The sequence below is a fragment of the Stegodyphus dumicola genome, chromosome 2 (genome assembly GCF_044657685.1).
Source record: "Stegodyphus dumicola isolate Sdum_Otavi_A_Nest chromosome 2, ASM4465768v1".
Lineage (NCBI taxonomy): Eukaryota > Metazoa > Arthropoda > Arachnida > Araneae > Eresidae > Stegodyphus > Stegodyphus dumicola.
The window spans coordinates 188512356-188538941 of NC_140769.1; the positions used below are offsets into that span (position 1 = coordinate 188512356).

Here is a 26586-nt window from a genome sequence, read left to right on the forward strand (position 1 = left end):
TCCTATATATTTCATCTTTAGAATTCCCAATTAAGTGTTGCTATATATTTTTTCCAGTCTTTTCTCAGTTCATAATATAAATGTTTAATTTTCTTAATAAGATGACATGTTTTATTATATTTTTTATTATTATTATTAAACATAACTTTCCCCGCATTTTTTTTCACCCTTCTCACTTGTTTCAGGGCGTAAATGGGACATTGATAAACGGGCCTTCTGGCGAAACAGCATCGCTCATGAAGTATTTGGCAAACTGTAACTCTTGTAATTAATGTTGCAGTGTCATCAGAGAGCTTACGAATGTGCGCGGCAATATTTAGCAAACCTCTGGCGCTCGATTAAAATTTCCAAATATCGTGGGCATCTTGGCTCTTTCATTGCCTTGGCTTACCACTATATATATATATATATAGGCAAGGCCTGCTAAATTAAAGTGGCTGTAAACATTTCTTCCTTAAATACTTATACAGGCTTCCATTCTCATACTTTCTCAGAATAAGGTAGAGAATTTTTATTCAAAGGATTTTAGCAAAATTAGTATTACGGTACTTTAAATACAAAATTAGATTTTTACGTGGTCACTAAGAGGCAAAATATTCAAGCAATACCATATTCACTGTCCTTTATAAGTCTAATAAAACCTGTACGATACATGTAGGAGCAAAAGTAGCAAAAATATATTCAAATATTTTCATGACAGCAGTTACAAAGTTTATACACTAGTGTTCAAAATTAAAAAAAATAAAGAAATGTTTCCAAATTTCTCGAAAACCACAAATCTAAATTGAAACATATACAATCAAATGATCATTCAGTAGCATTGATTTAATTTAACTTCTCATTTTTAGTCACTGTTTTATGTGCATTACTTTCATTCTTGTAATTCGTATTTTATCTGAGTATTTTATTTCAAATTATCCTTTCATATATTTTAACTTGTCTCTATTCATACTGATAATCGAATAATCATAGAGAGTTATATTGAATATTTACACCTCTAAACTAGTGGAAATATGTTCGAATGCAAGTTATTAAAAAATTAATATTTTAGATTTATAAATATAAAATATTTTAAAATCTATGTATCCCTATTATTCTTAAAGACGTTCTTATCTTTTAGTTTGACATATATTTCCTTTTTTTTTTTCAAAAACAGAAAACTATTTCAAATTTAACTCCATCATTGCAACTGATTTCTGTACACTTAAATCATTCTCATCAACATATCAGTAATTGATTATCATTTGGGAAGAGCTACCTTGCAAAAGATAAGAGTCAATAAAAAAAACACATTTGCAAGCGTACTCAAGCGTTTGCACGCTATATAATTGCAAACGTCTATTGTTCTCACTTTGGGCATGATGAATCCAGGAAAATTGGACCTGGCTGTCTTCATTTCGGTAGCTTGATTTCTTATCGATTGGCTCGAAATACAGCTCATTCTTTTAATAATGATTCCGCACCGTTCGAAACGAAATCACTGAATTCCAAATCTTGTAAGAATTTTCTGTTTTGTTGAAATACCGCTCCTCATATGTTTGTTAAATCTTTTAAATGTGAACCTGAAAGTATAAAACAATACTTTAGTTTTAAAATAAATTTGAAGAAAACCTTCTTTGTTATTGTAAATTTTCTGGTAACCCGTCTGCTTTTAAAGCTTAGACATTTAACAATATATCGTATTTAGGATTAGTAATAACGCACAGTAAGTCTCTTTACTAATAAATTAACATCACATGTAGCTTCAGCTTTGTTTAGCTAAGAATTATAACGTTGCGAAGAAAGGTCAAACTTCGTTTTAACTGCCATAATATTTAGTGACAACAATTTGAAAGTGAAACGCCGTTTATAGTGAAACGCCACAAAATGCCAACACGAAGTTAAAATCCCTTCTGGGATAACTCCCTTTGGGATAACAATTTTGAGACAAATAAAATTTATGGCATTTCTTGATAATGATGTTACACAATGTTCATAGTTTGTTAAAGGACTTGCAAATTAAGAATTACTCCCTCGCAATCGATAGTTTTTTTAATGGTAATTATGAACTTATTTATAGGACTTGTTATCAAACAATAATGCAACACCAGATTTTGTTAAGTGACGTTTTTATTGTGGAGAAATAAAATGTGCTGCCACTTACAGGAAATATTTGATTTAAAACTTGTTCGCAAGTAATCTATTGAAATAAATGTATAGCCATGTCTTGAATTCGTAAATATTTTCTTTACTACATAAGTACAACTTGCAGAAAAGAAAGGGATAGTTCTACATCTCCCGTTCTACAAGACTGATTGCCGAAGTTTAGTTTAACTTGCGTTTTTTATATCTCTAAAGCGCTACTTAGGATATATATTAGATATATATATTGCATTGTCCTAATATTGTTACTCTGACAGAACATCCGACTTTTTCTAAAACCCTATACCTATTTTTTCCATATTTCGATTCTACGACTCAAATTATGCCTAACTTTGTAAAAATCGCATCTGTTTTTTAAAAAATCAGCTTTCAAAATTTTAGCTTCTAATGTTAGTTGAAACTGGCATATATTTTATTTATTTTGGTATATATTTATTAATATTTCTTTTTATTAGACTTACGTAACTCCTTCTTTTATAAATCGAAATTTAGGGTCAATCCAAATAAAATTCGCAGCTATCTTCTGATTTGTTTTTGAATTTTAAAATGTTTTATATTTTTTAGTAATTTTTACACAATTTTTGAAAACATTTTGCCTTATAAACTATAGAATTTTTACAGTCACCTTAAAGTAGATTTATATTTAGGCATAACTGTAAAAAATGAGAGGTTTTTTTAAAATTTTCAAAGATTTATACTCACGTATTGGCGCGTTTTGAAATTTGGGAAATTTATTATAAGCGATAATAACCCAAATGTGATTTAAGCACTTTGTCATAATTATTTGAAAGAATGAAAAATGCATCTTTTCTACCGCTCGCGAGCAATGAAAAACAAAAAAGTAAAATAAGTTACGCTAAATTAAGAATTTCGGTTCGGCAAGTGGCGAAATTCCTGACGCAAATTGGAAAAAGTGAACCAAGGGAAATTTTTTAATTTCTCGGTAAGTTTCTCAACAAATTTTACAAAATTTAAGATTTCGTCATAATTTGAGTCATAAAATCGAAATGTGGGAAAGAATCGCTATGTCATTTGATGAATGATTTATGAAATATGATTATTATTTCTGATTTATTAAATGTCAAAAATTTGTGAAGTTTAAAAAAATACCTATGTTAGAATAATGGTATATTTTAATCTAATATATATCCTAAGTTGCACTTTCGGGACACGAAGAATGCAAATTAAACTTCGACAATCAGCCTAAGTAGTAGGGGAAATATAGAACTGTCCCCATTTTTTTTAGACAGAGTGTCCATAAGTTTCCTCAAGCCGGCAATTGAAGATGGAACCAAAATTACAGAAAAATTTTTATCCTAACATTTTTCTTTAAATTCCTAAAATCACCATTTAAATGTGTGATTTCATATTCTGTACATTAAATTTATCGGGATTATTTCTTAAGCTAGAAAAATTATCAAACCATTCAGAATAAATTTGTTTTAGATTTTAATTGAAATCAAAATACTAAGACCAGACAAATTTTTAAATTTACACTTTCGTAATTTTATGATTTTTAAATGTTTTAAGTATTTAAATATGAAAAACGGAAACCTACACAAAATTTCTTTAAAAGTTTAAAGAAGTCAAAATTTAACAAAAATCCTCAAATATTACAGAATGTCAGGATTCAGTACCCAGTCTAAATAAGTCGCAAAATAATTTAGAATTGCTCAAGGTATAAGTACGTTCCTTAAATGTAAACTTTTAGTTAAAAATTAATGTTTGTTTTCCAGAATTGCATAAATTTCAGGTAATAAAACTATGTAAAGTTTTTCCGCAAAATTTAAATAATCAGCATATTTCGTTACTTTCGCGATGCCGAATTATCAAATATCTAGGAATATAAGACTAAAATTGCAAAATTTAAATAATCAATATATTTCGTTACTTTAGGGATGCCGAATTATCAAATATCTAGGAATATAAGACTAAAATTGCAAAATTTAAATAATCATCATATTTCGTTACTTTAGCGATGCCGAATTATCAAATATCTACGAATATAAGACTAAAATTGCAAAATTTAAATAATTAGCATATTTCGTTCCTTTAGCGATGCCGAATTATCAAATATATAGGAATATAAGACTAAAATTACAAAATTTAAATAATCAGCATATTTCGTTACTTTAGCGATGCCGAATTATCAAATATCTACGAATATAAGACTAAAATTGCAAAATTTAAATAATTAGCATATTTCGTTACTTTAGCTATGTCGAATTATCAAATATCTAGGAATATAAGACTAAAATTGCAAAATTTAAATAATCAGCATATTTCACTACTTTTGTGATGCCGAATTATCAAATATCTAGGAATATAAGACTAAAATTGCAAAATTTAAATAATCAACATATTTCGTTACTTTAGCGATGCCGAATTATCAAATATCTAGGAATATAAGACTAAAATTGCATAGTGCGGCAAAAAGATTTTTTTTTAACGAGAAATAAAAAGGAAACTTTTATACCAATTCTGCAAGAATATTTATTACATGAATCTTATTAATAAATAAATTTATTCATAAATGAATTTATTTTTTTTTGCTTTTGGAGTCATTAATATTGCCAGTGTATGAAGTCCTAAATAAAAATTTATAACTTCACTTGCTTCATACAATTAATTATTTTTCGGGAGGGTAGATGGAATTATTCCTTAGATTCGTAGAATATGAATATAAATTGCTTCTCCAGTATTATATATTTAAACTTTTTCATTGAATTTCACAAATGAATTTAATACATAATTAGCCTTACGTTAAATCGACTGGCTGGAATCTTTTTCCTTCTTTCTTTTTCTTTTTTCCCTCTCTCTCTTTTTTGTTTTGTTTGTTTGTTTTTTCAGTGTGTATGTGCTACCTTCGGTTTCAAATTATGTCGTCATCAAATAACTTTCCCACAAGAAAGCAAATGGCATGATAGCTAAAAGCTTAGCATTTATAAAAAATACTCTTCCACAAATAATTCATTTTTATCAGCAAAATAGGAATAAATGTGAAATTTTGAATAAAAGGATATCTAAAACTGATAAAAAATGATAAAAAATTACCGACCATGCCTAATATAGATGAATGAAATACAATGGTCATCAAAATTGAGGAAAAATATGCTTACTATGTCAGGACCACTGCTCCTTGTAATTGCCTTTGGAAACATAACTGGAGTCCTGAGTAGGAACAGGGAGCTTACTCAAAACTATATTCGTGCATGTGAGGTAGAAGATACAACAAAGCTAAAGAGTGGTTAAATTTACCCCTTTATTTCTCACAGCGTACAACCGTTCCCGCAATTCGGGATTCAGAGAGCAGCACTTATGGTATAAAACGTAGAAAATAAGAACTAAGATGCTTTACAGAGAGTAGTAACGCAAAGATTGACTTTTTAACACTACGTATGTAGTGAGCGAAATGCAAAAGACTACAATACGTCTCTAAATCTCAGCGAGAACTAAGTTCTGGCCTTAAAGGCAGACATGAACTGACTGAAAAGCACGCGTGTGATAAGGCAGCGAGAAGTTTCTCTCTCTTGTCCAAAAGCCATATCTTAAATACTTATACAGTTTGCAACCTCATTTGCAGAAACAATTCTACCCACGCTTATTCTGGCCGTAAATGGAAAACAAGAGAGGATTTTTAAAATAAAATATATGTTATTAAAACTTAAAATCCTTACAACTAAGTTAATGTTGCAACCAATGCCCATTGCTATAATTATTTATGTTAATAAAATGCAATTGAACACGAAATTGCTCTTCCCTGCTTACGTTAGTGCCGGAAATATGCAAATTCGGTGAATGGCAATTTCGTGCGCAATGGGCGCATGTTGGAATTCCTGTCTGTAGGGTTGTTTAAAGTGAATGTGGTTTCTGCGAGTGATCAGTATTCAGTAGTTATGGCTCTAAGGTATCATTTAAGTGAAAGACAAAAGTGGCAAATATTTGGTAGAATCGAGGGATATCAAACAAATGAAGATTGCCCAAGATTTAAGTATCCCTAAAGGGCCTTATCAAGAGTTTGGAGCCGCTTTTTAAACACTGGATATGCTGACAGACAGCCTGGTCAAGAGCCACCAAGAGCAATAACTGCATCAGAAGACCATTTCCTGTAGTTCTCTTAACAGCTTAAAGAAACCGCGAAACGACTACGAAAGACTTGGTTTTAGGACTTCAGATTTTAGGCCTCCAGGCTTCGAATTAGCCGTTCTACTGCTAAACGAAGGCTTAACGAGGTTGGACTATACGCGAGAAAAGCAATGGTTTGTGTCCCACTCACTTCAGCTTCCAGAGGGGCTGGTTTAAACTGGTGCCGTCGTCATGTTCAATGAAGCCAAGACAATTGGGTCCGAATATTGTTTACTGAGGAGTCCAGGTATACTCTGAAAAGTGATTTTAGACGTGTTTTGATCTCGACAGGGGAAGGAGCACTCAACTTTCCTTCCTTTGTTTGTGAAATATCCTGTTTCAAGGAGATTCTGTAACAGCTCGGAGATATGTGGGCGAGATATAGAAACTCCAAGTTAAAGTGTTTAGGGGTGCTGTTGGACCACAGGTTTTGCAAATGGATGACAATGCTGGGCCTGATCGAAAATATGTGGGGCCAGAATATTTGCAAACAGAAAATATCACGAATGAACTGGCCGCCTCATTCACCTGATTTGAACCCGTTTGAGAATGTGTGAGATGCCTTATAACGCCGAATTTTAGTGCTCGAAATTCCCTCCCGGTCTCCCCAGGAGAAGTGTTATTTTAGAAGAGGGGCGTTCAATTCCACAAGACTTGATCAACATTTTGTTAAAGTCTATTAAATCAAAATGAGAGGTATGTATGCCTGTCCGAGATGACCATACACCATTTTTTACTGTTCCCACAAGAGGTTATTTATTTTTTCTGTCATTTTCTCGTTTCTATAAATTTGCTTTAATTTCAGTATTTTGCGATTAATCAACTGCTAAATATTGTAATTTATATTAACTAATGTTTTTGTGTAAATTTCTAATAATAACTTTTCATTAAATATCAGTTACATTGTATTTCTACATTAGCCTTTAATTTTGATGATCTGAGTACTACAAGTGTCAACTTAGGTAGGAATGTCGCTAAAAGAGGTGCTCGATTATTGGGCGAGCTAAAATATTAAATGCCAGAATATCGTACGTTTACTGTACACATCTAAATGAATTTCAGGTATTTCGTTTTTAAAAATTTTATATTTTTTCAATATTTGGAAGCATTAATAACACACTGGTAGGAAAAGACAATAACCAATAACCCGCGAATGGTGAAGTTTCAATTAATTATTTTTATGTAAAAGAGAACGTACTTTGTTCGAACATATGTAAGCAACCTTTTAGATGTATGTTTCTAATGCAAAATATTAGGTTAGATGTTTGGAATTAACATTTTATACTGAACAGTATATTTTTTACAAAATTATAATAATTAGTATTTCTTTCACCGAATTTATCACCAAACGATAGTTGTATTTCATTACATCAGATTTCAAACTGTTTCATATATTTTCTCTAGTGTTCCACAGTTAACAAGCTACTGCTGAATACAATTTTAGATGTTATCTTTATTTGTTGATTTATTTTTAAAAACCTATTTGATAGCTTTATTACGTTTTGCTCCAATAGAAACACCAAATAAACATCTTCATATAAAGACATTAAAATAGTTCAAAAAGAGAAAAATATTAATGACAATAATAGCATCGCAATAAACCACAATAAAACTCTAAGGAAGATTATCTGAATTTTACGTTCTACTAAGCCTGGAATTAAAGGTTTCCTGAAAGTCCACGAAGAGTATATGAATAAAAATACATGATTGAAAAGAAGTGTCGCAGAGTTAGTCACTTATGCTATCTATTATTAAGGGCATCCACGAGTCGGAAATTTTACTGATTGAATGTGACTCAAGACGATCGAGAATTTACGTGCTTTTCCAGTTCGCGACACCATTTTGTCTTATTCCCGTTTGAGGGCCAAATCGAATTCATTTTGAGAAGAGAACGAGATTAATTTGGGTCACGTGCTAACTACTTTCTTCTGCAACATAAAACTACTGTTAAGTGCTTTAAAAAGATTTCTCGCAGCGAATGCTACTTTTACGATGACGTGCGATACATTTTAAGTCTCCGTCTATTTGGCATGTGGAATAGCAGTTTAATCAGTTAGAAAACGACTAGATCTTAGGAATTTGGCCTTAGGAAAATATCTTAAACGATATATCATTCATTGCGCCTTGATAGATTGTTTGAACAATAAAATTATGAAATGAAAAAGCATATTTATAAGAACAGATGAATAGCAAATTGAACTTTAGAATTTGTGGATTTATAAGTTATACTTAAGAACAACACTGAGATTACGTATATATTGAGTTCACAAATGATGAAATATAATTGATAACTAAGAAAGTGGGAACTTTGATTTGTTTTGCGAGGCAGAAAGACAATGGAATATTGTTGTTTGCCAACAAATACGTTTCATAAAGAACAGAGCAAAGAAAACTAAGAAAATGAAATGTTTTAGAAATGGTATTAAATGACGCACCTGAGCTGATAGAATTCAAGTACATTTTCAAACAAGAAAGCGTTTAGATTATTGTCATTAATTAAAAATTGGCAGAAGTGGTTACTATTTTCTTCAGCTCAGCATAGATTAAATCATCTATTGAAGATATGTTCTGGTTTCCAGTGAATTTTCACGCTACTGGTGTCCAACGAGAAACAAAACTTTCATGGAATGAGTTAGAGCATCCTCCCAACATTGCATTTGATTACGATATGTTTGATTGGAATGACAGACTGGGTTGGGCTATGATTTAATTTTAGTCGAAGGAAATTATTGCTTATATTCAGTCATTAATTCAAGCAAAACTTATAAAAAACTAAGCACAGAGTAACGTGCACATTAGTAAAGAAGGAATTCAAGGATTCGAAGCCAAATCGTTAGCTGTAAATATTTTTATACAGTAGGTATTGGAAACAAAACTAGTAACTAAAAATCGACGGAATTTAATGAATACTTGAACGAAATCATTTAGCTTGGGAATTTAAGAAGTTTTGATAATTTTGTAAGAAATTAATGGTGGTGTCCACATAAGATATTTTTTAGTTTATAATCTGCTTTGTCACTAGAATTAGAAAGAGTTCATTACATTTTGTTTGATTCTCTTTATATCGTTGAACAGATCTTATTCTTCATGGAATTAAATAGTAAGGCTCCCAATTAGTTCTTAGAGTACCCTCTTAAGTACGGAATTGCTGTCACTGTATTCTTAAAACTTGCTTAGTAGGAATATCTTTTTATTCTATTTACAAATACTTTTTCTATTTTTTTAGTAAATAACTTCAGATATTAGATTTCATCTCTCTCGGCTATCGCCTAAGTTTCTCTAAAACTCACACTTCCTTTTCGCAGATCTTTAAACATTATTTTTCGCTTTCATAAGCTTCTACGCAATAATACCAGTCATTTTTTTCTTAAACATTTTTACTTTACGTTGTTTCGCAATTTTGAATTTCTTATTATTTTAAATAATCAGTACAATCTCTAAGTACAGTGATAAATTTTGGGTTCCAGGTTACAAAATAATTATTTTAAATGTGCACCTTAATTCATTTGATTTATTTAATTTTCTCATAAAACGTATATCAAGAAGACTATCAATTACATGTCTTCAGTTGATAAAGTATGTCTGCAATAATCTAAATAACAAAAGTTCTCAAAACAGCTCAACCCGTATACTAATGTTAAATTTCCAAAATTTCATATTTAAATAATTCAAAATGCACTAAAACTTACGATCTGTATGTGCATGCGATATGTTCTATGATATACTCTTAACTTCCTTTCTTGTATGCAAAATTGCGTTTTCTCTTAAAGCAGGCGAGTTTAATATGACAGTCCTTTATGTCCCTTGATAAATGGATGTTTACTATAATAAGCCCATACCCTTCTGTTAGGATAATTTAGTGTCTCCCAGCTGAGCAATTTAATCACATTAACGTTATTAATTCTCTTCTGAGTAATTTCCATATCCTTCCTTCGTAACCAAAACCCACAATAGTCACAAAAGTGGTTCTCAGAAAGAGAATTAGTTATATCATGGTCAGCTCATAAAGGCCAGCTCAGTTTAATTAACGAGCTAATCATAAAATTGTCTCTTTGATTTAATTTGTTTATTGTCAAATACTTTGCGCATATTTTTCACCGATATGATCCCAACTAGCAGCCAATGTTTACCATGTAGATTAGGACCGAATTCATAATTTCTTTGCCAGGGTATTATATGCTCACCAGTGAGCTAAAAAAACTCTTGTGTCGAACAGGTTGGCTATTTGGGACCATTTCATAGTTGGAAATTTGAGTAATAGTAACTTGGAAAAACCACCAAGCGGTGTTTAAGAAAAGCACCCTAGATAAATCAGGTAGCCTGAAAGGCTTTGATCTCAGCATTAGTTACTGGCACGTTTAATAAATTAATATTTCATGGACCAAAAATGTTTGTACGAGAGAAGAAAAGCGTCAAATGTTCTGCTTTAATTAATTGTTTAATGCTCAAATCTTAATGCTACATTTTTCAAACAATCCTCTGCATGTTTATTTATTGGTTAAGGAATTTAAACTGAATTAATTCCTTCTCTCACAAGTAGGTGTTTTATAAGAAAAATAAGGCAGGAAATGAACTAAAACACCCTAAAATTTAACCCAAATAATGCACATATTTATAAGAAAAATATACATTCACAAGGAAGTGCAATCAGTTTGATTATAATATTATTCCACAGCAAGTTTCGATATAATTATTTAACGAAATTTAAATAAATCGAACTCTAATGCATCAGTATAAAAGCGTAGTAACAATGTAAACAGCTACTGAATGGTATCGGTAGTAAAATATAATACATCAGAGCTCAAGATAATACTTCTACTAGCTATTAGATACTGGTTATTGAATATTAAAGGAAGGATAATCATTAAAAAAATCTGAAAGCTTTCAGTTTTTATATTACGCCCAAACAGGTTAGTGTTTTTTGTTAATCTACTGTACTTTGTCTTGATCTTGTATCATTTACCGACACTTATACATTTGATCTTGTATTATACATGTTTTGAGAGCATTTGGGATAATGGAGTAAAAATATTTAAAAATAGCGTATCTTTAGAATTTTCAATAGACAGTCTCGCGAGCTGCATTTTTTGTTTTGTACAGTGTTGCCATTTGTTGCACTGAAATCGTTGAGTTTGTTAATCAGAAATTCTTTAAAGGTTTACAAAATATGAAATAGACAATGAAACACATTCCAAATTCGGACTTCCAGTTGAACATCTTTGGGTGGAAGACTATGTTATGTAAAATTTGATGAAAGTTTGATGACTTGAACATACATACGTTTCATGCAGATTCTTCATTATTTAGTTTCTTTAAATATAATACAGGGTGGTACTGTATGGTGGCAGCAATTTGAAAAGCGATACATCTCATTTAAGTGATTCGACTCAAAATGCCATTTCGAGATTAATAGCCTTTCTGGGCTAACGCTCCTTTGGTCTAAAAATGAATTTTTACATTATTTCAATTTCGCTAGCGGTTATCTTAATAAACTATAACTTTTCTTCAATATTATCTGTATTTTCGCAAAACTAGATAAGAAAATCAAACAACATCGCGTATTTCACGACAGATGTTAAATGATTAGTAACTCGTGAAAAAAATAGATTGTAAAACATAATATTTTCCTTCTGAACTGTTACAAAGAGCAGAAAACTCTAGCTATGAAAACAATTTTCTATCGAAAACGACCGAAAGTGAAATTTTATCAGAATGCTGGCAATAGTGGCCCTCGAGGGTGTTGAACAATCAAGTCACGCTACCTGGAGGGACTTGTTCTGCTCCTTTGAACCTGTCGTTGATTCGAACTAACCCCTTAGGAATTGTTTATTCGAGTTATTTCGCGCACTACAAGTCAAAATAGCGCAGAAGGATTACGATGTTAAAGTAGATTATTGAGTATTTTCCACGGACGAAATGCTTAGACACATTCCATACAGCAAATTTACTTCACTGCAGTTCTTTCGCGGTGTCAGACAGAAGAAACAATAAACCGATTTATATAGTGAATAGTGAGGCTGTTCGTTTCGCAGAATTGTATCCTACTGGGAAATGTTTTAAATATTTTTTAAACGATTTTATTTAAAATCCACCATAAAAATTGTCTGCTTTTATGCATCTCCAAAAAGGTGGAGTTTAAAATTCTTCTTCAAATAAATTTCTTGATCAAAAAATGCTCCCACGTGAATTAAGAAAAAGTAAATTTGCTTTTATTTCTTACAAAACGTCTTTTCATGAAAAATTGTTTCTAAAACTTATAAACATTTTCCCTTTTTATTTCCTTACACGAAGTAAAAAGGAATTATTGTAATCGCGAAAAGTTTCAGGCAGCATATTTCAACGAAAATATCTATTTTGACCGCTATCGAATAATATTTAACGATGTTTTTGCGTGACATCTGTACGTAGACAGAATAAAAGACTCGTTTCCTCCAAAAAATTATAAAACTGCTTTAAAATTAATTCTGAAGAGAATTTTTCGTGGCGTCTGTACGAACGTATCTCGCATAACTCAAAAACGAATAGCCTCAGAACGTTGAAATTTTGTATAGAGGACTGCTATAATATGTAGATGTGCACCACGTATTTTGGTTGCAATCGGCCGCACCAAACGTATATAAATATATTTATATATATATCCACTTTGTTACCCGGCTCAGTGATCTCAGTTTCTTTACTCTTATATGTTTGTAAATTGTGCATTTTCTGCTTTAAAAATAATTGAATTATGTTGTTCTTATCTTTCGACTAAGGTTTTTATGCCTTTAGTAAATCTTTGTACAATTATCAAAAATTTAAAAGCTGTTTAAGTGCGGTTAAGCCTTAAGTTTTAAATAACATGGCGGACATATTTGTTTGCATTTGAAATAGCAGAATAGTTGATTTGTTGCCAATATAGAGAGACTAAGATTCGCAACAACAAAGATAATGCCTTCATTTATTATTGCTAATTAAATCATGCTTAATCCTTTCTGGAATATTTTCGAGGAAATAAGCGTTTGAGATTTACTTCATAATTTTCGATACAGATATTGAATTTTAATGTATTTTTGCCTTGTCGCGAAGTGAGAACTGAATTAATTGAATGAGAAATACTGAATAGTCTGTGAAAAACTGTTTCTTTTTTGTTTTGTTTACTTAATTTCTTTTATACATAGTTCTAGTTATATTAGTGTATTTGAATAGAACATGTGGCAACGATTAGATAATTCTTCAAATGATATAAATTTTGTGCATTCTGAGTTTATAATATGAACGATAGCAAAGCATGTGCACAAGTACTTCCATATTATTGGATACAACTTACTCGATTTTTCACGAATTTAAAAGTATAATATATTGGTAAAGACCGTCAATGGTCCATTGCCTCTTACTAAGTGATAAAACATAGACATAGACATAGTTATAATATGAACGAAATAATACTATGTTAAGTGAACCTAGCGCCAGAGTGTGTAAACAAATATAGTGAATTTTAAAGAGTGCATTTATTCTACTGTGGTTTATGCGCTATTGACAAACAAATATAGTGAATTTTAAAGAGTGCATTTATTCTACTGTGGTTTATGCGCTATTGACAAAGTAGATTTAATTCAATCCAATAAGTTTAAATGAAATGCAAGAAAAAATGCGTATAATTTAATATTCAGTACAAGGAAGTCATGTGGTGTACACATCAGATTTCTTATTAGTGTTATCGTTGCAAACTGAATTGGTTCCACTGTAATGTGAACTAATTTCTTTACAGTATTTAGTACGATTTCACCAATAGTTAAATGCATTTTAATTAGAATCCTTAACATATGGCTCTACGCCATACTCAACTCAAATTTTGTATAAAATCTGTATTTTCTGCATAAGTCTATAAGCTGTAAGAAAGTAAATATTTCAACACGATGTATTTGTTGTTACAATTTGTCGTGTTAATAAGAAGCTTAATTTTTATTAAAACTTTCAACAGTTTACAAACTGTTTTAACTTTTTTCTTTTACGTTAAGTATTATAGTGTGAGATAAGTCATGCAGCTATACATTTATATATAACTACGTAGCCAAATGAATTGTTAATTTAAGTAATACATTGGCGCGAAGAATTTAAGACCAATAAATTTTTATGTAAGAACAATCAGGTTTTCACGTATAGTTGTAAATTAGAGTGACTTGGATTTCAGAAATAAAATAACTTTAGCTGAAGCCGAAGGTACGAAGGAAACGACACACTAATAGTTAATAATTCAAAATATATTAATAACCCTTATTTAGAAATTGTGTTACTGCTGTCTTTTCTTATGTTGTAACCCTTCTGAAATTCCAAACGATACGGGCGCGTTTTGGAACATTTGCTCATAATGCCTCAAACATTTATAGTGAAAATCAGGCATTATGAAAGAGCAGGTTATTTTATTTAAACCATATCCTTGTTTTCCAACAGCACATCAATACCTACAGTGCGATGAGTCTATAGCAATCCGACCATTAGCATACAGTAATGTAACGAAAGCTGGAATTATGAGCAGTGAAAGCTATTACAATGTGATCGTCTATTAAACTAAATTTGGAGCTGCTGGTGCCTCACTGAAAATCCAAGTGGGCACGTTTATTTCACTATGTTAGCTTTTATTGGTTATAATATAATAATTTCGGTTTCGTCGGTTTAGTATAATGTCTCACCAGACGGGGACACCTTCAACAACATATAGATCTGTTGTTGTTGTTGTTGCTTATCCTCGAAAGGTCTGGCATATGTCAGATCAGCCCCAGAAGGTTGTTGACCGCCAAAAAAATCAATAACAATAAGGGGATCGGATATTAAGTCCCCCTCAGAAAGTCCGATGCAACCCAGTATGTGATCCGGTGAAGATGGTTGGTCACAACATTTGTTAGAAGCGTGCTGGATTTTTCTGCCACTATCAAAGGAAATACATTTAAGGTGGCCACTTGTTAGTCTAGCAGAGCAGTCTTCAAGCCACGGTCACATTTGATTTCAGCAGAGAGCCAGGGTATGTTCCTGTGTATCATTAGTGCGTAGGTGGACTACGCCATATTATATTGAGTTTAGAACTTTTATTTGAGTAAAGTTCTTGTCAATTTCTTGAGGAGCCAGTGACCGCTTCATTATATATAAGAACATGTATATCTGTTTCAGTAATATGGTTTTAGTGAAATCGTGCGTCAAAATCTGGCCAAGTTATGAGAATATGATAGATTATATCAGTTCACAATGACTGCCCTAGAAGCTGAATCTACATTTGTTAATCCACTGTGCTTTGTACTGATCTTGTATCCATTGCACGCTGTAAGAGGTAAGTCTGATGAGCAAGTGCTTGAAAAGGACACAGTGTAGTGAATGGCTGTCAATATAGAATCAGTGAAGTCACTTGGTCAGAATAAATCTCGATATCTGGTGCCTACTTTTATTATGCAGGTGGTCTGCAAATATTGTCCAGCCTTGATATCTCTTTCTCTGTAAGACTACTAAATGGTCTTATGTCAGCCTTGTTATTAGCCATGAGCGCCCATCACCAGACTTTTGAAAACTGTACTCAGCTTCCTAAGAACCCTTTATGCCTGTGTTATGCAGGTATGCTAAATATCAAACATACAGGCCACGCTCTTTAGATTACGACCTTTCTTCTCCGCATTTATTCTACCTAGTAAGAAAGGCATCTAAATGTTTACCACTATCCATTTCGTTCTTTCCAATACGGTATGGAATCGAAACGCCTGCAAGGATCGTGATTGAAATTTGGAAAGAATTAGACAATTTCTGCTTCTACTGTTTGTGCGCTATAGCTTCACCTCTAATGACAAGATCGTAACCTTCGAATATATACCAACTTACAGCTGAAGATCTATATAGCCATAAAAGATTTTATTTAATTTTGAAATTGTAACATTTAAATTGGTCTATGTGTTTAGGTAGTCAGTGAAATCATAAGAACGTTAATAAGTTAGATTTCTTAATGTTACTTTAAAAAAGAATCCAGATGAGAAAAATCAGAAATTAGAAACATGAATTATAATCTCTTGGAAATTAAGAAGGGATTATGTTAATATATGATAATCCAGTTTAATATATTATCTACATTGTCAAAGGAATTCTTAAATATTTTTATGACTCATATGAATTCTATTACCTCGATTTATTTGCGGTTTTATAGTGATATTTTGTTTGGTGTTCATGTAAAATTTGCATATATAAATTCTGAAATGAATTGTGTATTATCCACTAACAATTAAAAATACTGTTACACTTTTTGTATTTAATTAGCTATTTTTAAATTGAATTGTAATTAAATTGTTTCAATTTCCCGTCCCCTGAACGTGACTTATTTGAAGAGAAACCTACGCCGGAAAAATGAAAAATACAGGAGCACACGCGTTCAATAAAAAGATATCTCGTAATTGTAGGCTTTTGTTTTTCGGAAAATCGAGAAAATACCAGAATGTGCTCGTGCGTGATTTAAAAAGCTTATAAAATGAGAAAAACCTCTCAATTCAGTAGTTGTTTTATGAGTTTTGTTTAGAAAACGGTTGTTGTTCACTGTAGCGAATTCGCGATGAGATCGGATTAGCTTTCTCTGCGTTTATCTGTTTTGAATTAAGTTCTGTTGAACGTTTAAAAGATAGCAACTGTGAGATATTGGGATATTGTATTGTACGAATATCTGAGGAAATTTAAGCATTTTGTTTTATTTGTTTTGATAACAATAAATTTTATTAATATTTCATCGGACTTGCCCATTTAATTCATAACGAAACCGTACGCACGCAACAATATATTTGTAATGTTAAGCACCATTATATTTGTAACTGTTAGCATAAATCACAGAAAAGAAATATTTTGTAATTATTTTTTTTTTGTAAATGTTTCTGAACAATCTTCATAATTATTGATTGGAAAATTGAGAAAGCTTCTCTTCTCCGCTTAAGAATTTGTAAATGCCAGAAATGTTGAGAAACAAAATAAGTGAACCAATGGACAGTTTTTTTATCAGGGCAACAATACGAATTTTTTAAACGATTTTACCTGGATGTACATCTTAAATTTTTCCCACGTGCCATAAATGACAAATTTCGCAGTGCTGATAGGTATAACCGCCTGAGACTGGAGGAAATGCGTCAACTTCGACATCAAGAAACGAAATTAAATCCTTGCATGGATACTCCTGCGGTTTCTGTGATATGTTTTTAAATCCGGAAGCCAGTTTGTCTCAAAACACTTTCAGTGTAGGCTTTTTTCCTTTAGCAGATAATCCTTAAATACTTTTATGCGCTCAATGCTCTATCCCGTCCAAAAATGATAATAAAAGTATCATTCAAAGGATGAATAAATTTGAGAGTGATATGATATAATAATTGTAAAAGCAAAGATTGGTACTTATGATGTTACAAACTCAAAAACAGCAATGAATTAACCAAGTAATAACCTTCAATTAATCGTAATATTACTTGATTAAAAACAAATCGGTATGTTTAAGCTTTAAACCAGGGCTCTCGATCAGCGAAGAATTCCCTCCTGGGGGAAATTCAGTTTCAGGAGAGAATTATAATCAGATTTATTTATCTGTGAAGTATTTAGTTTTAGTTTATGAGTATACAGAACTACTTTTATTCCAGTTTTGGTATTTATCAACATTTATGCACTTTTTATTGTTTAAATTTTAAAACATAATTAAACTAATATAAATCTAAATAAATATATGTGTATATTTTCTGAGTTTTGGAAAGGAGAGGGGAGGATCTTCTAGGATGGTAAAAGTGGTGCATAGGGAAAAACAGGTTAAGAATCATTTCTCTAAAAGCTAGGTATATGTAATATTTATTATTAACCACAGCGTACTGATGAAAGTAGCTATGAACCACAAAATAAACCGCAGCAAAGAAGTAGAAAATGCAAATATATATGAGATTTAAATGCAACTAAATGTGTTATATAACTTGATATCTTCCAACATTTACTTGTTATGAATTACTTATTTATTTTTCTAGCATGAATGTTTGCATTTTTACTAGTTTTATTAATATAACTAGTATATTTTGTATATGTTGTGTGATGTGTAGTACGTACGCAGATTTATTAAATAAGTATGGATATTTTTCTTGTTTTCAGGGTGTGACTTGGTGGGGAAGTTCAAAACGTCGGTGAAGCGGTTCGTCCAAGAGGTAGAAATAGGTAATGAGAAGTGCTCCTAGGCCACCCAACATGTTCTCTTACATTCTCCCTATTCTCACCGCAGGTTAGTCTCTCTCTCATTCCACACAAAAGAGTGATGGAGAAACTCTTTTTCCTTTCTTTTTCTTCTTCTGCTTTTGCTTATTTTTCCTTTATTCTTGATTTCCTAAAATACTCCTCTTACTTACTCTTTTACCTCTACTCTGGCTAATCCTCAGTTGATGATGGGCCTGATGACATTGGTTTAAAAGTTAAAACTATGGTGCTCCATAGTCATCTGAAAAATAAGCTTGAAATCAAGCAGCAAAATACGAGAATTATGGTTTAATTAGTTCTTAATGAATTTGCTTGGAAATAAAAATTTTGAAAAACATTTTAATGTATAAAAACATTTAAATACTTAGAGAAGTTTAAAGACCTGAAGCTCATACTAATGTTATTTCCCACCCTTTCGCCTTTGCGATTAAAATAGTTATAATTAGAGGTCACCTGACTTTACGCTTTGGTCACAGAAGTTTGACGTTTGTACTTAAGAGACAACACGTGGCATAATTTTAGAGAAATCATCATTCATCATAGACTTTCTTTCTGAACTTTATCTTTGAACGATCGTTAGATCTTTGAATCTCATCGTACTATTTATGAACAACACTGTTATTTATGCAGTGTTTTCGTAGCTGCTGCGTAGTTAACAATGACCTTGATCTGCATATTTGTCACCAGTTTGTAGAAATATAATGATAAAAGAAATCTCGTACATAACAATTACGCGTTAAAAGTTTTTCTTCTTTCTGATTTTTATTTCCAAGATACTAGGAACAATAGACTTTGCAATGGCAAGAATAATAACATCAGTTATCATCAAAATTTCCGCAAATAATCACTTGGTTATATAAGTATACTTTAAGCTTTAAATATCAATTTTAAACTTTTACATTGTTAAAGTAAAACAGAAGAATCAAAACTTTTAATTGAAGCTGTATTCGCCTTCATATAGATGTAAATTAAACCGGAGGGAGGAATACAGTTCAGGGAAAAAGCGCTTACATAAAAAAAATATAAGATATGTCACAAGGGCAGGAAACGCGGACAAAATAAGCCTGTCATTTTGTTACATTAACTTTTTGGAAAGACTGTATTGTATTATTTCACTAGCACTTTACCTTGCCAATATAAAAAATGCACCAGTCTCATCCTCAGCTGAGAATTAGCCTCTGTTCTTTCATTCTAAGTTCATCTGAGCGACCGAAACGAAGCGTCTTCTCCAATCCTTCCATGCCATCTTCCAGAAACTATCTGATAAGTCTCAGTTGTAACAGCTTCTAATGCAAATATTAACAATTCTGTAACGAATTAAATCAGTACAAAATATCTGAAGTTACTTCAGTGTTCATATGCTTTGTGTATTCAAAGTAACTCTAGAGGTTACATAGTAGGAGTTTGGCTAATTGCATGGCTATTGACAGCATTCCGCTAGTAAAAATAATTGTTTTTCATTTGTGCTAAAAATAAAATGCATCCTTCAAGCATTCAGACCTTCTTATAATTTTGAATTCTAATTGAATTTAAAATAAATTAAACCCTCACAATCATCTTAGGTGCTAAATGAACGCTGTAACTGGAAAGTAACCAAAGTTTATAGGAATTCTGGGAAAGTGAGACTATTTGTAAAATGTATCATCATAGTAAATCTTCTTATTTTTATCAATTCCAAAGGAAATGCATTCTAGCAACTATTAAATTAAAAAAATGCTGCAGAAAATTTAGTCTTCAAATTATCTATTAATTATCATAAATAGGAAAGCACAAGTTAATTCATATCAAAATAAAAATGAAAATGAATATTACAGTTGACAAAGTTTTATTACTTTGCTAGTAATGCCATTCTTCACCGCCAACAATGAATAGCCTGTAACACTTCGAAATGATTTTCAAAGGAGGAATATTTTAAATATTAATATAAAATTTCTGAAGTCTTCCCTCCCTAAAAAAACGATTTCGGTCGCTCCCTTAACTCGCGATGATTAGCAGAGAAAACCGTAACCTCATATATCGTGATCCCCTCTCTTATCTCCATCACTCATTTTCTAGCTAGCGGATTAGAACTTTTGTAGACAGTTAGAAAATATCGACAGGAAAAAGATTCTCGATGTCTCCGATTAACAACGTCTCCATCTGCAGCGGAGACGAAGGCGCCGTTTTTGCTGCCCGCTTCGACCTAGTCAGGGAAATAATTCTATGGCGACACACCTCATTAAGCGACATTTGTGGTAAATGACTTCCAGATCTATCCATGACAATAGCAGATTATAACTGGAACTGATTACATCTGGATATCTAGGAAAATCGATTTTGCTTCAGACACGATGGCAACATTTTTCAGAAAAGAAACCAAGCATTTAGTTATTAACTTTCCCTCATAACGAAACTCTTTAAGACCGTATAAAAGTAACTGACTAAATTCCTTTACTTCTTTCTCTTGGGTAATCGCTTGAATTTATTTTAGTCGAGTAACAGCATCTTTCCTTCTGAGCATTTTTTGTCGTAAACAAGAACAGTGAAGAAACATGAGCCAGTTACGTTTCAAAGCCTAACATTGCTTTGTATCTAAAGTGGCTGATATTTCTAGTTTGAAAGACGCTTTCAAGTCCCGTGCTTAAAAAGATGTTATCAAAAATCTTATTTTTGACACTAACAAGCTCCAAGCTAGAGGATATTGTCAACCATTTTCCGTAATAGAGGCAAAAAGATTAAACCAGAAGAGGGAAAGTATTTTTTGGCCTGATATCAAAAAGAAGAATATTAAAATACATTTGTAATTGAACACTTTGCAATTTTGATTTAAATAAAACATTATATTATACTTTTATTCATAATATACAAATAAAGCTTTTTGTTATATCAGGCTGAATGACATTTAACAAATTAAAATTATTTCTAACTTATTCTTTTTTCTGAAAAGTAAACAGGGAACATTTAATTTTAAGTATATCATTGAAATGTATAATGCCAGCTGTGAATTAAAATTAGGTAAAACGATACATTGAGTGACATGATCACAATGAATTAGTTCACAATTTAAATATTATCTTAGACGAATATAATATTAAGAATGGTGAGCAATTACAAGCAAATATAGATAAATACTTCGGAGCATGTGAGAGATAATTTGCATATATTTCTTATCATTAAGCTGTGAGATGAACAAAAATTCAAGCTTTTAAGTTAAACAAAAACAAAGACTTTATTGCGATACAATAATCAGTAAAGTATAGAATTAAAAAAGGTTATATCTATTACTTTGCACTAGTGATGTCGCATTCTACCTCCAGAAACACTGCGATGGTAAGTAGATGATTAACGTATACAAATGAATGTAAAAATTTCTGTAACTCAGAAGTTAAACTAGCGATTCTAGACTAGGTTGTGAAAAAACTTTCTGAATCGCATAAAGCTATCGATACTGAATAAGAGCAAACAATTATTAAATTTGGTAATATTTTAGGAGCTCTATAGAATAAAAAGCATTATAATAACAAATTTTTCAAATGGCTCTAAAATTGTTTGCTTGAATGCATTTTAATTATATAGCTTATTTTCGCGTATAAATGAAAGTTAGTTGATTTTAATGAGTGTCTCAAGCCAATCATTTTAGACTGCATTATTATAGTAATTACATGATATAATACTATGCTCACTGTTTTGTAATAAATACGAGCAATGAAATACGACATAGTGGACCGTAATCCATAGTTAGGTTCATAGCTGGTTTGTAGATCCATAGCTGGTTCGACTCCGACTCGACGGACCAATTTTATGTTCGTTTTATGTTCGGTAATAAATACGAGCAATGAAATATGATTGATAATGGAGCTAGTTCCAAAATAAAACTAACTAAATTAGGCCACACAAATATTTAATTATTTACATAATGTACAAAGTTACAAGTTAGGTGTTCTATTAGCACAGACAAAGTGGAAAGAGCGAACGCACCATAGTTCCGCTTCATGCATTCTTCAACTACTAACTAAATTAAATTTTGCTCCTCTCACAAGAGGGCGCTGATCCTGGAGGGATTATATTAGAATATATATTCTAATGATATTAAACGCAGGAATGATATTAAACGCAACACTCGCAACGAAAGACCTAAATTCAAATGGTGCCTATCAGTAACCGAGCGATAAAGTCGCTGAACACTGGTAATTTGGACAAAGATTCAAATCTCGGCATGTCTGCATGGGCGGTTTCATGGTTTTTCTCGTATGCACCGTGTATAAACACCAGTCCATAGACTGCTCCACAAAGACATCCCTCCTTATGCAGATAGACATCGAGTGTTTCGCCATGATCAAATAAACCAACTCGGACTTAAATTCAAATGATATTTACTTACTTGTGATATCATCATAAAGAAGAAAACAGAAAAGAGAAGCAGTAAAAATACAATTTTTGCATAGTGTTAATGTTTTTAGCCATTATTTATTCAAAAAATTATGAAATTTCATTGTACTATTTCAAAAGGCAATTGTTTGCTCATAACATCTAGCGAAATATATCAGCAAATGTTTCGATGTTTTTTCATTTTAATCGATTTAGTGGAGTGATGATTTGGAAATAAGATTCCTGAATAAAATATTTTCGTTTATTACACAATAACAAAACAAGAAAGGGGAAGCACAAAGATGTTATTTCCTTTAACATCTGAAAATATTTTCACTGTGCATTAAAAACAGAAAAAAAAAATACAGAGAAAAAAATCGCTAAGGTCCTTTACAAAACAAAAAGAGTAAAGAAATCATTCAAAAAACGATCATTGTCTTTTGAATCAAACAATCGTTTTTCTGGAGCGTGAAACGGATTCTCGGACGAAATGTTTCCAACGTGCAGAAAGATGTAACTGTAGAAGATAGAAATATATTCGGTTGCTGATAATATGTGATAAAAAGATTCAGTTTTTCATGATGCATCTAAATCCCTGACTAGTCTGGATGACGTCAAAATTTTCATGTCTAGAAGATTCAAGCAATTAATATCGTAGTATCGTTTCTCAGGTTAAAGATACAGCTTTAAATTTTGCATATATTTGAATCTAGAAGAAAATAAAGGCTACAGATTCATACAAGCAAGTTTAGATAATTTGATTACTTCCGACTTTTCAGTTTGTTCTAATACGATATTTAATCCTGTGAAAATATTAAAAAATTGTATTTTTTAAGAAAGAAAGACTGAAGATACTAATGAAATATGAATGATCGAATGATGATGTAAATATGAATGATCGATTGCTTTTCTCTAAATCAAGTAAAGGAAATTATATTACTTTTAACTGCAATACATTAAAAAAGTAATCATTACAAATACTAAAAAATAACTAATATTTATTCGCTTTCAAAATTATTAAACGAGATTCTCACGTTGTGTATTTGCATTAAAATATTATTAGCAGCCTGTTTAATGTTACTGATTTTTTTAATATTTTAAAGTAGCTAAAATTTCAGTAGTTGTTGTAAATAAATTTTTATAACCATATTATTATACAAGAGGGATAATGAACTAACTGAGATATGTACATATTTTGATTAATTCTGTCTCTCTTTTTGATGTTAATGTTTAAACTTAATCTATTTTTGAGCATTTTGTAGTTGATTATATCCCAGCGAATACTTGATCAAACCCTTAACTAAAGTATGAGGTCTTACTAGGTGCACTCATCATAAACTGACTAAATAAATGTGATACACAGTACTGTGCTCAAGTGTTAGAATAAAATAATTTTCTATTAATGTCTGACAATTATATAAAACTAGTTAGGAGCCCATTCCATCGTTTATAAGAGTGTGTTTAATTTAAACAACAGAAGACTCATTTATCTTGAATTACAACCACCTTTATCTTGAACTACAAACATATTATTATTAAAAAATCAATAATTTGTACGAAGTCAATTCTACTTTAATCGGAGGTTAGTCCTTCTAACACTGAAGGGGCTAAATTTAGTATTGTTTCTCCTCAGATGTCTTTTGTATTTTCTACTTGTATTTTCTCCGAAAGGTAACTTTGGATTTTTCAGACCTTGGATTAAACATATACCTCGGGACTGAGATTGAATTACTAAGTGATGCCAGTAGTGGCTGCTGCAAGATTCGTAATACTTCCAAATTTTCTCTCTCATGATTTCTGAAGAAATTTTTATAGTTTGAAATACATATTTTCAATCATTAACCTTGTTGACTATTGCATCTGCAAAAATAAGACAAAAACCTATTTGACGTTCTATGATAAACCAAAACACACTTGGTATTCCATGATTCATTACACTCTGTTTGATCCGTTTTACATTATTTTAATACGATGTTCAACTCATCTTTGTATATTAAGATAGAATTCAAATGAAAAGTCTACGATAAAGAAGAATTATATCTTAAATAAAATGGTCAGCATCCAATGCAAAAAAAATTCTAACACTTTCATTCTAAGTTCAGAATTATCTGTATGCATTTAGCTATAAAGAACGAAAAAAATTATAATAAGTATTTTGTTGCAAGAGATGATAATAAAAGGTGTACTGTTTCAATACTTTTACGTAATTTTGTAGGTATTTGAAGAAATGTTAGGCACAATGAAACAAACAAAACCTCAAAAAAGGGAGAAGAATGTATCGAATCCTGAACAGATCATGAATATAATGGGCTTACACTTTTATTCTTATTACTTAAAATATTTTTAATACATACCCTGTATACGTGCAATGAAGATAAATTCAATTTGAAGTTTCTTTTTATCAATAAAAGTCTTTTAACAACCTTTCTCGGAGGATAAATATCCTTGCTTGCTATACTGTATTTGTCTGAAGTCTGATTTTAAAGAATTAATGAGAAGCTTTTCTTAATAAACAATAAATGTTTTCTTAGAATACATAATGCTCAATGCATAAAGAACTACTTTGAAAGAAAGCATGCGGTAGAACATAACAAGGAAAAGGTCTTTCTGTTTTATTACCTGATAAAACTAAAATTTCCAAACAAGCACGGATGGAATTTTTCAACAGGCCTTATTTTAATCAAAAATCCATTTCATCACCAAAGGAAATTTTCATCCGACTCATAATGCGAGACTTCTGTTATCAAATTAGAGTTCCGTGCAATAAAAGCATTCGTGTCCCTAGCAGAACTCGAATGAGAATGTCTAATTACATGGAATTAAGCTAAGAACGAACTGAAAGCAGACAACGCCACGCGTTATCGTTACCATCGCTTATGACTCAACACGCGTTATCATTACCATCGCTTATGACTCAAAACGAAGGTTAACAACTCGCAGAACTGGAAACCACAGGGAATATTAGTGATAATTTCAAAGGTATTTGAAGATCTCTAATCATCTCTAAAGTGTCTGAAGATTTTTTAAATGCGCGTTAATATATGCAGACTAAATCACTACGGAAGCTCATTTTACTCTTTTCCCTTTATAATACAACTATGCAAAACAGAGAAAATAGGAATAACATTTTACTTTATTATTATTATTATTATTATTATTATTATTATTATTATTATTATTATTATTATTATTATTATTATTATTATTATTATTATTATTATTATTATTATTATTTAACTCAAAGAAATAATCATTTCGTAATGTTTCTTCTAAGTCTTTGCACTTAAAACAACAATTTATGTTTTAACTATTATTTTCAAAATTACGTTTTTACTTAAACAGAAAAGCATAAGGTTTTATTTCATTCACACATACAATTTCCCATCTTTGAAGTATTAAATTAGCAAAACAATTACAAAGGAATTGGAGAAAGGGCTTTGAATTACATAACAACCCACTTATTAACAGTTCTTTGATGTACATAGTAATTATAACTTATTTAAGTAGCTTTTATGTAATTAAGACACAATAACAAACCGAATAAATACTAATTCAGAAGCCAAACAACAAAAATCAGCGCTATATTTTCAAAATTTACACAGGACTAGTTTCGATGGTTTTACCGAACCGCCATCCTCAGCCGCAAAACCGTAAATGAACAAGGTAGGAAATAATGATTAGATAAGATAAGAAAGCCTGGACAATAATAAACAAGTGACGCCATCTGTTGATGAAACCAGAACTAAAACATAATTTCTTTAA

The 26586-nt window shown here is 31.1% G+C and overlaps 1 protein-coding gene across 3 annotated transcripts in view; it reads left to right on the forward strand.

Moving 5' to 3' along the window:
- Nucleotides 1-26586, forward strand: part of LOC118184299 (uncharacterized) — a 414080-nt gene that overhangs the window by 230894 nt on the left and 156600 nt on the right. For 2 of the 3 annotated variants that reach the window (XM_085811553.1, XM_085811554.1), the window contains exon 2: nucleotides 18379-18505. In XM_085811553.1, the coding sequence (XP_085667679.1) occupies nucleotides 18445-18505 (61 nt within the window). In that variant the 5' untranslated portion in view covers nucleotides 18379-18444. The remainder of the gene's footprint in view (nucleotides 1-18378; nucleotides 18506-26586) is intronic. The other variant, XM_085811552.1, reaches the window with a different exon arrangement.